General features: G+C 23.9%; 4 protein-coding genes across 4 annotated transcripts; 1 reads left to right on the top strand and 3 right to left on the bottom strand.

Moving 5' to 3' along the window:
- Positions 1 to 55: 55 nt before the first annotated feature.
- On the top strand, positions 56 to 3,709 carry Bm6609 (S-phase kinase-associated protein 1A, putative; the record flags this gene model as incomplete). The annotated part of the gene is made up of 6 exons (XM_043076286.1): positions 56 to 61; positions 304 to 427; positions 662 to 741; positions 3,073 to 3,198; positions 3,306 to 3,446; positions 3,677 to 3,709. 6 exons carry the CDS (start codon positions 56 to 58, stop codon positions 3,707 to 3,709), a joined length of 510 nt encoding a protein of 169 aa, XP_042932220.1.
- A 544-nt stretch (positions 3,710 to 4,253) lies between these two features.
- Positions 4,254 to 6,905, bottom strand: Bm5689 (Leucine Rich Repeat family protein; the record flags this gene model as incomplete). Its single annotated transcript, XM_043076285.1, has 7 exons — positions 4,254 to 4,270; positions 4,451 to 4,610; positions 5,038 to 5,220; positions 5,697 to 5,882; positions 5,995 to 6,153; positions 6,349 to 6,522; positions 6,828 to 6,905. The coding sequence occupies 7 exons, from the start codon at positions 6,903 to 6,905 to the stop codon at positions 4,254 to 4,256; spliced, it is 957 nt and encodes a 318-aa protein (XP_042932219.1).
- Positions 6,906 to 8,339: 1,434 nt separating this feature from the next.
- Bm796 (Uncharacterized protein) lies at positions 8,340 to 12,529 on the bottom strand (the record flags this gene model as incomplete). Its single annotated transcript, XM_043076284.1, has 8 exons — positions 8,340 to 8,437; positions 8,961 to 9,151; positions 9,578 to 9,659; positions 10,114 to 10,237; positions 10,642 to 10,709; positions 11,660 to 11,774; positions 12,112 to 12,185; positions 12,475 to 12,529. The coding sequence occupies 8 exons, from the start codon at positions 12,527 to 12,529 to the stop codon at positions 8,340 to 8,342; spliced, it is 807 nt and encodes a 268-aa protein (XP_042932218.1).
- Positions 12,530 to 13,189: 660 nt separating this feature from the next.
- Bm12379 (Uncharacterized protein) lies at positions 13,190 to 14,488 on the bottom strand (the record flags this gene model as incomplete). The annotated part of the gene is made up of 4 exons (XM_043076283.1): positions 13,190 to 13,389; positions 13,503 to 13,652; positions 14,021 to 14,122; positions 14,419 to 14,488. The coding sequence occupies 4 exons, from the start codon at positions 14,486 to 14,488 to the stop codon at positions 13,190 to 13,192; spliced, it is 522 nt and encodes a 173-aa protein (XP_042932217.1).
- Between the last annotated feature and the right edge of the window lie 755 nt (positions 14,489 to 15,243).

The following is a 15,243-nucleotide window of genomic DNA, read 5'->3' as shown; positions in this document are numbered from 1 at the left end:
TGCGGTTCTTTTCAACAAAACATTCTCTGTTTTTCTGTTTTTTTTTTTATCAGCCATGACGGTAAGCTATTAAAATAGCAACGTAATAGGATTATAATATTAGATTTAATTTAAATTTTATATTTAAAATTAAATACTCTCATCTTATGCCAACTCTAAATCGTAAAAATCAAAATTATGTGGCAAACAGTGATTTTATCAATTGCTTTCCAATTTACAAACCCTAACATTTAATTAAAAATAAAATTATTTAAGATTGAAAACGAAGAGATTCACATTGTTTAATTGAAATAAAATTTTTAGTCTGAAACTGATATCACACAATCTGATAAGCGAAGTATCAATTTATTATCACTGGATGGAGAAAAGATAACTGTTGATATGGATGTTATATCACAGTCAAAAACTATCAAAAATATGTTAACAGGCAGAAATTGCTTTGTCTTTTTTAAAAAAGAAAAAGTTTTTTTTTTTTTTAATTTTATATATAAAAAAGTGTTTTTATATGTTTACAATTGTAAACTTTTTTTTTTTTATTTGAAATTTAAGAAAAAAATTTTATTTGCTTTTCCATTTTAGATTAATAATATTTGAATTGCAAATAAGTTTTAGAAAAAAATTAAATAATAAATGCTTTTCATTTCTATCAGCGAAAATTTAGATTTACTAATCGATCAAGTTGATGAATCACAGCCAGCTTTTGACTTACCTATTGAATTACCTGCTAAAACTATTAAAAAGGTACTTTTTGTAAACTTATAATAAAACGAGAAAAATTTTTTTGCAAATATTAATTATTCTGTATTGAAATTAATTAATTACATTTCAGTATTGCTACTAGATAACATCGAAACAAGTAGCAATTAGTAAATTGAAAAATAATACAATCAATTTTCAGTTTCATATGTTTTAGTGAATTTTTACTCAAATTTTTACTTTTTAAATCTTTATCATTTTAATTAAATTTGGTTGAGAAAAGAATAATATCAGTCGAACTGTTTTATTAAAAAAAAAAAAGCACAAAACATTAAATCCATAAATTAATTAATATCACATCATTAATTCATGAGAAAAGAAAACGTTTTAATATCTATAATTATCTATTATTTCATTAATATTTAGTAAATTTAATTTTTGAGTCTTATGATAGCGTATGATTAGGACAGGTAAATGATGACAGGTGGATGGTGACAGGTAGATGATGACAGGTAGATGGTGACAGGTAGATGGTGATAGGTAATGATGACAGGTAGATGGTGACAGGTAGTGATGAAAGGTAGATGATGACAGGTAAATGATGACAGGTAGATGGTGACAGGTAATGATGACAGGTAGATGGTGACAAGTAAATGGTGACAGGTAATGATGACAGGTAGATGGTGAAAGGTAGATGGTGACAGGTAATGATGACAGGTAGATGGTGAAAGGTAGATGGTGACAGGTAATGATGACAGGTGGATGGTGAAAGGTAGATGATGACAGGTAGATGGTAACAGGTAGATGGTGATAGGTAATGATGACGGGTAGATGGTGACAAGTAATGGTGACAGGTAGATGGTGACAGGTAATGATGACAGGTAGATGGTGACAAGTAAATGGTGACAGGTAATGATGACAGGTAGATGGTGACAAGTAAATGGTGACAGGTAATGATGACAGGTAGATGGTGACAAGGTAGATGGTGACAGGTAATGATGACAGGTAGATGGTGAAAGGTAGATGGTGACAGGTAATGATGACAGGTAGATGGTGAAAGGTAGATGGTGACAGGTAATGATGACAGGTAGATGGTGACAGGTAGATGGTGACAGGTAATGATGACAGGTAGATGATGACAGGTGGATGGTGACAGGTAGATGGTGACAGGTAATGATGACAGGTAGATGGTGACAGGTAGATGGTGACAGGTAATGATGACAGGTAGATGGTGACAAGTAAATGGTGACAGGTAATGATGACAGGTAGATGATGACAGGTAGATGGTGACAGGTAATGATGACAGGTAGATGATGACAGGTAGATGGTGACAGGTAATGATGACAGGTAGATGGTGACAGGTAATGATGACAGGTAATGATGACAGGTAGATGATGACAGGTAAAATGGTGACAGGTAATGATGACAGGTAGATGACAGTAGATGTGAAGGTAGATGGTGACAGGTAATGATGACAGGTAGATGGTGAAAGGTAGATGGTGACAGGTAATGATGACAGGTAGATGGTGAAAGGTAGATGGTGACAGGTAATGATGACAGGTAGATGGTGACAAGTAAATGGTGACAGGTAATGATGACAGGTGGATGGTGAAAGGTAGATGGTGACAGGTAATGATGACAGGTAGATGGTGACAAGTAAATGGTGACAGGTAATGATGACAGGTAGATGATGACAGGTAGATGGTGACAGGTAGATGGTGACAGGTAATGATGACAGGTAGATGGTGACAAGTAAATGGTGACAGGTAAATAAGTATCTTACCTACTAAGTGATTATTACACAAATTTCATAGATATGCAATAAAAAATGACGTGAAGTAGTGTACAGCAATTTTCCGTAAGTAATATCGTTAATTATGGAAATAAAAAAAAAAGAAAAAAGTCTAATTTTAATATTTCATAAAATTTTGTGTGTAATAAAATAGTATTTAACTCAAGCAAACTTATTTTAGGAGCATTTATTTATTTCCGTAATTAATTAACACAATTTGTTCGTCCGGAATTATTCTACCTTCAAAGCATTTCAGGAATTTCAGGATTTTGCTTTCAATTTATAACTTTTCAATTTACGCATTGTGTATTAAATTTATGAAATTTTAAATTTCATGATAATAATTTTTAACTTTTCTTTGTATCCTTCCAAAAAACTTTAAACTAAATTTCCATTTGAAATACATACAAAAATTAAGAACGAAAGAAAAAAAATATATATATTTCAAGAAAATAAATAAATGAAATTGTGATTATATGCAACAAAATTTGAACAAATAATAAATGAGAAATTTTACTTAAAATTATTTTTTGTTTGTTATAAATATAAATGAAATACTTTAGTGTTATTTTCTATTTTTAAAGGTTCTCGAATGGTGCACACATCAAGCACATCTCACAGTTGAAGCAGCTAAATCAGAGGAGGAAAGGGTTTGGCGACAAAATTTTCTTGCTTTGCCGGACAATAAGGAATTGTTCGAGCTTGTACAGGTTAGCAAAAGGCTTTTAAAAATATTCAAATTAAACTTTGCTTATAATCTGTTAAATTCTTCTTGAAAAATTGGAAAATTATGTTAAAATTAAAATATAAATTTAAGGCAGCAAATTACTTGGATGTCAGCGATTTACTCTCATCTGGCTGCAAAACGATCTCGAATCATATCAAAGGAAAGACGGTGGAAGAGTTAAGAGCCTTTTTTAATATTGAAAATGATTTTACTCCCGAAGAAGAAGCGCGTGTAAGTGTTAAAAAGTAAAATAAAGAAATAACTTTTTCTTTTTTTTTTCTCAAAATATTACTAAAAAAAAAACAAAAAAAAAAATCAAAATCTAAATTAAATTTTATGAAACATAAAAAATGTCAAATTTAAAAATATTCCCTTTATTGATTATTAGTTTTGTCTTAAAGTTAGTACAAAAAAAAATTATTATAAATTTTTCTAAACTATTAAAATTAAATTTTGTTTAGATTCGAGCGGAAAATGCTTGGTGTGAAATGTAAACAATTGGCGTAAATTTTTCTTTCTTTTTTGCTATAAAGCAAAAAATATTTGAATGTAAAATTAAATTTTAAACCAAAAAAGAAATCGAATTGTGTGATAAAATTAAATATTTGTACTGTATAACTGTAATAAAATTCCAGACAATTTTGCTACAATTTTATAAAAATGATTCAAATAAAATATGCTAAATAGATTTTGTTAGAAAAGTTTTAAAAATAATTTAATATTTGTTAAAAATGGCTTCGTTATTTGAAAAAATTTTGAATTGAAATTGTTTATTTATTTATTTATTTTTGTGCGCAAAAAAAAGATTACAGTAATAATAATTAAATAATTCAAAAATTTTCATTTTATATGCCATTTCAATAATTTATATTTTACATTTCCATTAGTGTAATTCTTTGTTTTAGTAATGAAAATTTTATTTTATTTTATTTTTTGCAAAAAAAAAGAAAAATTATTTGCTTTGTATATCAGTGACAAAAAAGAAAAAAGAATTGAAATTATTAATTTCTCTTTGATTGTTTCGCTCATCTGCGACAGTCACCAATTTCTCTTTCCTGAAAATTCAAAAATTAAGCAAAAATAAAATTAAAAATGTCAAAATAAGAAAGAAAATATTCAAATTAAAGATAATAAAAAGAAAAATTAATATTTACGAATCAAAAAAAAAGAATGCTAAAAGTAAACAAATTAAAAGTAAACAAATTGAACAAATAAAAGAAGAGTAAACAACTAACCAATGCGACAATAAGTTGCATCAAGTTTCTCTATTTGTGGTAACATATGAATTATTTTACTTCGATATGTGCCACATTCAGCGAGTGGATTCATTTCCAAATAAATTAATTTCAAATTTGGTAATTTAATCAATTCAAGTACATCAGACATTTTAGCGAGCTAAATTTATTGTTAGGTAAGTAAATATATATTTACATATTGAACCAAATAATTCCATTTGGAAAATTTGTAATAATTTGAATGACTGAAATAGCTTTATTTTTTAATCTAAATATAATCAAATTAGGTAATTGAAATAATAATTTAAATAAATGAAATAATTTCATTGCTTTAATATTTTTTAATTTAATGTAAACAAGAATTATAATTTATTTATGTATATATAATAAATAAATGTGTGTTCAAATTTTGTTTAAATTTTTTAAAAAATGAAATTAATTTTATCCATCTTTTTCAAAAAATTCAAACATATACGTTTTACATCAATATTTTTAATTAAGAATATAAATTCAATTTTAATTTGAAGTAATCATCTATTCATACAAAAAAAAAAAACGAATAATAATTTATGGTAAAATTAGCAAACATTGTTTTTTTTAGCCCAAAAATCGGTAAGTTTTTGAAGATGATCAATATTTGAAATGGAAATCAGTCGATTGTAATTTAAATCAAGAATTTCCAAATTTGTATTATTTTCTAGGCCAGTGATACATTTGACGCCATTTTGTGACAGATATAACTCTCGAAGTGCTTTTAGGTTATTTAAACCCTAAAAACAATTTAAGTACTTTATTTTTATGAATTATTTCAAGGTATTATTTCAGTGGAAAATACTAAAAACTGAATGCCAATTGCAATTCTTATAAATTAATTGATAAAATAAAATGAAAAAGAATTCAAAATTCAAAAAGCATTGCAAAAGAAAATTATTTCCTTTTTTGTAAATAGAATATTGGTAGTATTTCAATTCAAATATGTTTAATTAGATGGTTTTTTAATTTAAATTTTGATCTGTCGTTGAATGCTTCGTACAATCGCTTCTCGCCAATTTTTTTATTTTTTTTTTTTTACTTTGAGCAAATCAAAGCTAATACAAAAATATTCTGAAATTTGCCTAAAATCTCGAATAAAATGGCTTTGTTAAATTTCAAAGCTTAAAAATTAGTAAAAATTTACCTGTAAAATCTAAAAATAGAAATTAAAATCGTTTCAGTCTCTTATTTTTATTCTTTTTTAAATTGTCACCTTAATTTCTTGAATAGCATTAGCTGGAAGACTGAGCACTTCAATGTCATTTAATAAATCTAAATTTTCAATATTAGCAATTTGATTAGCACCCAGAAATAATCGTTTAATTTTGGTATTTTTTGAAAGATTTTCAATTTTTTTAATTTGATTATCGCCAAGTTCCAAATATTCCAATTCAGTGAGCTGAAAATAATCAATCATTTCCTCAAATTTTGTTAAATTTTCAACAAAAAACAAACAAAATTGAAAATGAATATAAATTATGATTGAAAGAAAAAGTTTTCAATTATTTTACCTCATCAAGTCCTTCAATTTTTCGAATTTTATTATGAACAAAATACGCATTTTTAAGCTTTTTCAATGCTGACAAATTTTCCAGCACTGTAATACGATTAAATGATAAATCCAATGATTCCAAATTAACCAATTCATCGAGATTTTCAATTTTAGTAATCTAAAATTTATGCAAATTTCTCTTTACCAATGTGATAAATATTATTTTTTTTTCTGCTTGCTGCTGCTATTATTTTATTACTATTTTAAAAGATTTAAAATTTGAAAATTAAAAGAAGGAAAAGAAAAGGGAAAATTGAACTAAATTAATATTAAACTTAATTAATAATATAAAAACCTAAAATAACACAAAGACCTGATTATCATAAAGGTCAAGTTCAGTGAGTGTAACAAGCATATGCAAATTTTCAATTTTTTTAATTAAATTCCAACGTAAACACAAATGTTCGATGCTGTGCAAAAAGTCAAATCCTTCAATCTTTTTAATTCGATGCCGCGTTAAATCAAGTTCTTTGGTACTTGCATCAACCTAAAATTTGAAAGCTTTTTCAAAAATTTAAAGTAAAGTTTTTTTTTTAAAAAAAATATTTACAAATATAGCAGAAAACATTTCAAAATATGCTTATCACTTTTAATTAATACTATTTGAGCACTTGATTTATTCTTATTTTACATATTAATAATTCTTAAAGCAAATTAGCATAATTTGAAATGATAGTAAATAATTACAGATGTGATATGAACTGATAAGAAAGATAAAATAAATGATATTGGCATTTCTTAGTTTAAATTAATCAAATGATAAATAAGTGATAAGAAATGAAATGATAATACTTCAACATATTCAATATCATTATTATCATTCTCCTCCTGAACAGCTTCACCAGCTTCGGGAACAGTCGTGGACGACATATCGACGCAGAAATGAAATTGCGCAAAGCAATTTGCAACCTTTATAAGCTCAATCATTTCTTTAAAATTACTATTAAATTTCTTTAATTTATGCAAAATTAAAATGCAATTTTATAATAATTATACTACAAATATAAGTTTTTATTCAAAAAAAAAAAAAGGAATAATCAAAAATTATAAAAAATTTGAAAGATTTAAGGAATATAATTTAGAGATTAGAAATTGTTCAATAAATTATTAAAAAAAGATTTGTTTTTTTTTTTTTTTTGAGCAAAAAAATAATAATTTAGAAATTTGAAAACAAAAAAAAAAAAACATTTTGAACTATATTATTGCTTATTTACCTCAAAATATTAATTACATAGTTTGAAACAAGCAAAAAAAGCATGCAGTAAATAAAATAAAAATGGAATATATGTATGCTACCTGTGTTACCTGTAATTTATCTGTACCTGTATTACCTGTAATTTACCTGTACCTGTGTTACCTGTAATAAATACTTTAATTAGTAACTCGAAATTAAAATGTGATTTGAAATAAAATTCAGACAATTACTATTGAAACTGATTTCTTTCAAGATTTGATAAATGAAAAATTCAAATCAGTAAAATGAATTAATATTGAGTATGAAATTTCCAATTTTCAAATAAATCAGCAGAAATTGAAAATTTTTTTTTAAAAATATCTCATTTTTTTTTTAAGGTTTTAGAAAATTAGAAATTGGTTTTTCTATGAAATCTATGAAGTTTCAAAAAATTTAAAATTAACTGAAAAAAGAAAAAAATTTTTTTTTATTAATTTGGAAATTCAGTGTTAGTTGGAAATATAGCAATGAAGTGAACCAAATAGTCAAAACATTTTCGATAAATTATAAAAAAATAATTGAAATTTTTTTTTGAACATTTAGAAATTAAAATAGTTTGAATAAGTAACTGAAAGAATTCATAGTTAATTTTATAACTTAAAAAAAAAAAAAAACACAAAAGCAGATGTCACATTTTCAATAATTTTAATGATTATATGAAAAATGAATAATTTGATAAATAATATTTAAAGCTTTGATAATTCGAATAAAATTTTAGGATGGAAAATAATTAAAAAAGAAAAAATAAATTATATATACACTAATAGTTGAAGGATGAAAACATGGATAAAAGTATTGCCCATTCAAGAATTCATTTATTTTGAAAAAAAAAAAAAGCCTAGCAAAGATAAAACTTTAGTAAATTGGCTTAGCAAAGAAAAAGTTTAATAAAATTTTAATGAGAATTTTTTTTTTTGTTTTATTTTTATACTTTATTAATCATTTTAATAATGGTATAACATTATTTTTGTAAATTAATCACAAAATATAATTATTCAAATAAACATTATCACTGTTAACGATTATCACTGTCGAGAAAAGATGATAAATAATCACTTGAATTACTGTTATCACACATGATAAGCACAAATAAAGCCTTGATTTGGCACAAGTTTTTTGCCATGCTTAAAATTTGTTCGAGAATTATTGACATCGCGCCACATCCCACCTATAATTTCTATTTTAATTAAGAAATGTAAAATGTGGTATTTGTATTAGCTGTTTTCATTAATTTTTATTAATTAACTTAAATTCATTATTCTGTTTTTTATTATTAATTTAACTTTTCAGTAATTAAACCAAATTTATTGTTGCAGCTTTTTTTAATGAAATTAAAAATTAAAAAATTAATAAAATTATTTTCTGATATTATAGCTTTTTTTCAAGCCTATTTCCTATGTATAATACAAAAAAGAAAAAACAATTACTTTCTATGATTGTATTTAATTTCAGTTAATTTATTCATTAAAAAAATGAATTAAAAGAAAAAAAAACGACAAATATGTTTTAAAAAAAAAAAAAAAAAAAAAAAACTCTTATAATATTAGAAAAAAGAAATTCTATTATTTCTATTAAGATTTTTCATTAATTTTATTAATTCAAAATCAATTTAATTCTATTAATTAATTATGTCTATAATTAAGATTTTTTTATTAAAATTGAATTAAATTATCAACCATCACTAAACCAACAATTAGAAATGATAACATTCGTGGTGATATCATTGATATCATTCCAACCCTTCGCAAAAATTTCTGTTCCATCAGACCAAACGTGTTGTGGTCGTGGTGAATTCAAATAATCCAACAGAATTTGTCCCTGTTCTTCCAAATGTGAGTAAGCTTTTTCGTGATAAGCATACCACCGCCAGTCGAAATCTTTTCTGAAAATAGCAAAGACAAAGAAATTAGTTATGCGATTAATTAGTTTTTGTTATTTTTAATTTTTAGTTTAAAGAAAGATTCGAAATATATAATTTTTGTGATTAACTTATGTTATACTTTCTCCTTTTTTTTTTTTTTTTTTTGAATTTTTCCAATGATTTTATCATATTTATAAAGTGTTGCTGATAATATAACAATAAGAATGATAATGATAAAATTAAATTATCATAGTTCAATTAGCAATAATTTTATTTAATACTAAATTACGCAGCTAAAATTTAAAATAACTAATAAAATGCAATTTGATTAGTAAACAATGTTCATAAAAAATTTGAGGCAATTTGCAAATTATTCTAAAAATGTTTATGTAAATTTTTAAATTTTTTTTTTCATAAACAATTTTTATTTACTAAAGATAAACAAGCCTGTATAAGCCAATGTAGTAATAATAAGTATTTTCATCCGTTGTAAAACATGATAAATTTTGTGCACCATTTAATACTTTCACTTAAAAAAAAAAAAAAAAGAAACAATCAATAAATATTGTTAATTAATTAATTGTTAACTGTAAATAATTTCTAAATGTAGTAAATAAAAAAAATTTATACAAAGCCGAAGGGAATTAAATAAATAAGTTAAATATTTAGGTAAAAAAATAATTTTTAATTATAATAAAGAGCAAAATTTACATAATCACACAAAGAGAGCTAAAAATTTCTAAGCTAAATATTTAAATAAAATTTCTAATTTTTTATCCTAAATAATTTTTAAAATTTTCTAACAAAGAGCAAAAATTGTAATAAATGCAAATGCAAACAAATATTTCAATTACTTTTTTTTTTTGCATACTTTAATTTGAAATATAACAAATAGCAAAATTAATATAAATAAAAAAAGAAATAAGTATTTAAGTAAAATTTATGAGATATTTTAACTTAAAATCCCAAATCGAACTACAAACCATAAAGAAACATATTAATGCTTTGATTTGGTATTCGCACAAGCCTCGCCGACTTCCTTTCATTTTCACATGGATCACCGATTGCCTTATTTGCTATATCGAATGTTTCATTTTTGATGGAAAACTAAAATTTAATAAAATTGAATGAATAAAAAATTATTGTATAATTCGAAATGAAATAATTAAATTAATTAATATTATTAATTAATTTGATTATTTGCTTTTTGTAATTATTTGACTGATAATTATTTCATTCATATAATAATAATATTAATAATTTGCAAGAAAATAAGAAAAATTTTGTTTTTAAATTGCTTAAATTTCTTTTATAATAATTCATTAACTGAATTAATTAAATAAATGCAATACTTTTGATTTATTATTGTTTTTGAAATTAATTCCTTCCAAATTTTTATTTTTATTTTTTTATAATTTCTTAATTTATGCTAAAAAGAAAAGAAAAATATTGCAAAAGAAAATTTTGTTTTTCCTTTTTTTTTTTTTTTTAAAAAAAAAGAGAGAATATACTGCTTTATAGCAAAATTGATTAAATCCTTCGAAAAATTTAACCCATCCAGAGTCACACTCCACCGATTCTAAAAAATATATTAAAATAATTCTTTCATTTTATCATTATTTTAAAATACATATATAAACTACAAAAAAAAAACAATATGTTAAAAATCTAAAAGTTATTGCTACTTTCGAAATTTTATAAATGATACTAATAGAGAGAGGGAGAGAGAAAGGGCGAGAGAGAATAAAATCAAAGAAGGAAAGAAATTGTAATTTCAAATTAAATGTTTTAGTTTTTTTTTCTGGATAAAAAACAAGAATTTCTTCTACAGTGCTATAATTTTACTAAATTTTTTTTGATCTCTCATTAAAAAAACATTTGATAATTTTGATTGACATAAATGTATGCAAATATCATTTTGAAATTTAAATTTATGATATATTACACCGAAAAATGTAGAAATCATTGCAAAATTTTGGAATATTTGCTGTGTAATTTTATTTAAGTCACTTATCAAAAATAAAATGGTGAAGTTACAGGGTTACTTATCAACTGATATGATAAAGGCATGATAGTGAAGTAAAATGATGGAATTGCTAAGATGATTAATTACAATTAATTATAAGGTAGTGAAGTAAAATGGTGAAATTATTAGGAAGATTAGTTATCAACTGATATGATAAGGATATGATAGTGGAGTCAAATGATGACATTATCGAGATCGCTTATCAACTGATATGATAAAGATATGATAGTGGAGTCAAATAATGACATTATCGAGATCGTTTATCAACTGATATGATAAAGATATGATAGTGGAGTTAAATGATGGCATTATCGAGATCGCTTATCAACTGATATGATAAAGATATGATAGTGGAGTCGAATGATGACATTATCGAGATCGCTTATCAACTGATATGATAAAGATATGATAGTGGAGTCAAATAATGACATTATCGAGATCGCTTATCAACTGATATGATAAAGATAAGAAAATGAAGTGAAAATGAATTATAAAGAAAGTACGTCTCAGTTGGATGCTACTCAATCGACAAAATCGACCATTTGGACCATCCGCCATGACACCAAAATAAACTGTGTTGCAAAATTCCTCATAAATTACTTTATGAGGAAATATTTCCTATAAAATTTTTATTTATAAAAAGAAATTTCATATTTCAAAAGAATGTTTTGTTCCTAAAAAGTTTTATTTATGTAAATGCAAAGAGAAATAATAGAAAAAAAAAGAAGGAAATTTAAATTTTAGAATTTAATTATTACTTCTCAAAAACAACAGTAGTAATATATAATGTTTATAGAGAAATTATTTAATAATAGAAAAGTTTGTGGCTAATTTTGGAAGATAATTAGAAAGAGATCATAATTGTTTACCTTTTCTCTTTCTCCCTCTCTCTTCCTCTCTCTCTCTTTCTCTCTCTATTTGTTAAAAGATTAAACTGAAAGTAATTAGTAAATACCGAAGGTAGTCTGCAACATTCAACACCTTGGTTATCTTTTGCTGGTACACTTGGTGGAATGCAAACAACACTCTCTTTAAAATTAATTAATGACATTGAAATTATTAGCTTATTTTCTTTGCATCAAAAGGATTATTAACTTTCCTCAATTTCAAACTTCAAAGATTATTAACTTTCTTTAATTTCAAATTTTTCAGTTCATATAAAACCTAAAGTTTTTTGTACTATCAAAATTAATTTTATTCATTATTTTATTAGTCACATTAAAATTACAAAAAAAAAAAAAATTTCGTTTTTTAATTTTCTAAAATTTTATTTTCTAATATTTACACACATATATAAGTTTAAATAAATGAAAAAAACCTGCGAAATGTATATTTGCTAGCAATGAAAATATGAAAAATGTGAACGACTGCATGCCAACCGTCAAAATTATGCCATTAACAAATTTTATTGATTTTTATGAAATTTGAAAAAATTTATTTCCTAAATTTTATGCTAAAATTTTTCATATTACATGCAAAAAATAGCATTAATAAATTTATGAAAGAAAAAAAGACAAAATAATATTAAAATAATAATTGATATATCGAATATTTTTAGGATAATTTCTAATTAAATCATTTCAAATTATTCCTCCAAATGATTTCATTTTCGAATTTAAAACAGTTTCAAACATATAAGCAAGCATCTATTTGTACTGTAATCTGTAATTTATGCTTTTATTGATGACAGAATGACTTTGAAATTTAAACTATGAAAAATTTGCTGTACTGAGTTCTGAGTTTAAAAAATTAGAAATTAATGATACAACATGGAATTCATTTTAATGAAATTCATTTCTTAAAAAGTTGCAATTTAGAAAACTTTCTTTTAATTCAATATTATAAATTAAAGTGATTTCATGAAAAGATTGTAAATAATAATGAATAGCTTTCGTAATTAGCAAACAAAGAGAAAACTAATTAACTTTTTGCTTTCTTTTTTCTAATATTTAATTAAATACTTAATATATGCAAATGAGTGCTTTCTTTCAGTAATGCAACAATGAAAGCCAAATACCACTTTAATTTACATTTCAATTATTAAATTCATCATTCATTAGCAGCGATCTTAATTTGAGTAATAATTGAAGAAGATGTGAATTATCATTTATCTGATTGTAGTAATCATTGTTATCATCCTCTAACTGATAATGCTGTCGTAATGTCTGATATGGTGAATGTCCAACTTTTTCATTGATATGATAATGTGATAATGGATTGAACTGTGCCATATCTAAAATGCCACAATGTTAATAATATCTAAATATATGACAATAATTATTTTAATTAATAAAATTAAATGACAAAAAATATTTTTTCAAAAAAAAGTTTTCCAAATCTAATAACCATTCTCTTTGTGTATAATCTTTGATAGCAATGATAAACGTTTATTGTTGTATTCATCTGCTGCTGATAATGATAATGGCTGATAAGACTTATCATAGATATCACTATGAGCTCTTTTGCCATACATTCCTCCCATCAAAGGCATTAAAACTGAAAAGCAAATTTATTATCATTATCACATCTGAATTTAATTATTTTTTTAGCTGATTTAATGATGCATCGAATTAAGGATTTCCCATTTCCAAGCTTTAAATTTTATGTTTACTGCATAAATGTTTGTATATCTGTGTATGTGTCTGTGTGTATGTGTCTGTGTATGTATGTTTGTGTATGTATGTATGTATGTATGCATGTAATTACTTTTAGGTTTATTAGAATTTTTCTCTAAATTTAAATAATTTAATTTTAGTTTTTTTTCCTTTGATAAATTTTTATTTATTATTCAAATTTTATTTAAAATTTTATTGAAATTTTTGTTTAATTTTAACAAATTAACTAAATAGATATTAAATACATACCGTAATTGACGCGTTTACCGTATAAATTACTGGAAAGCGGTAATGGATAATCATTCTTTTGCGCCTCTCCACCGCCTACATTCTGCACTTCGCCATCAAAAACTAATAAAAAAAGTTTTTTTTTTTTTTTTTTTTTGCTTCAATAAATATTATAGAAAAATCTCTCATTTGAATTAAATATGTGAAATGTATAAAATTTTATAATTTTTTTTTTTTATTAAATGTGTAAATGTTTGATTGAAGGAATAGTCTGAATACTTGTAAAATGCATTTTCGATTAAATTTCTTTTATTATCTAAAATTTTGTTATTTTTAACCTAAAAATAAAACTAAAATATCATAGCTATTTTTTTAACAAAAATTTTTCATTAATTTTGCATTTAATTAATTGAACAAACCTTCTTTTGCAGAAATAATTTTGTAAATTAGAATGATATAAATAAGAAATTCAGATAAAATTGCAACCATAATAGCATAGAAAAATATGTGACAAAGAGATTATTTTCACTAAAAATTGTTACTATTTGAGATGAAAATTTGCATTTGAAATGGTAAATACATCTAATCCGTCTACTTCAATATTTAAAGTAAATATCTAAGTTATGAGATGAAGAATATAAGTAAGTATAATCTTTTTCTTATAACAAAACTGCATTTTCTCTTTTTATATTTTTTAAAAATTCCTTTTTTTTTTTTTTTTTTTTTGATGAGAAAAAATGAATGATGCAAAATTGAGTGAATAAATTTAAATTTGCTTAAGTTAATTTTAAATTAAGAAATGAGCGAAACAATTAAGTCTGTGTGATCGCTCAATTATTTGGTAATTAATTTCTTGGACTCATTAAAACAGTCTTTTGTGGTAAAAGCAAGAAAACAGCTATGAAATTGAAATCGAAATTGGAATTGAAATTGAACTGATTAATTTAAGTAAACGAATTATTATGTATGAAATAAATTTGTTAGACAAATTAACAAGAATATATATCAATCTAAAGTTACAAAAAAAGGAAAATGAAAGTTAATGAATTCGATAAGTAATTGAATTTTTAATATAAATTTTCATTAAAGAATAAAATGGAAAAGAATGAGAAAGAAAAAGGAAAAGAAAAATACAATCATAGAAATATTGCTCGTTAGTAGTGATGTTACAGAAATATAGAAATATTACCCAATAATAAAAGAATGGAAGTAAGAGAGAGAGAGAGAAGGAGAGAAAAATGAGT

This window comes from Brugia malayi, assembly GCF_000002995.4.
Source record: "Brugia malayi strain FR3 genome assembly, contig: Bm_v4_Chr1_scaffold_001, whole genome shotgun sequence".
Classification (NCBI taxonomy): Eukaryota; Metazoa; Nematoda; class Chromadorea; order Rhabditida; family Onchocercidae; genus Brugia; species Brugia malayi.
Note: the sequence above shows the minus strand (reverse complement) of the source record. Positions and strands in the feature narration are given on the sequence as shown.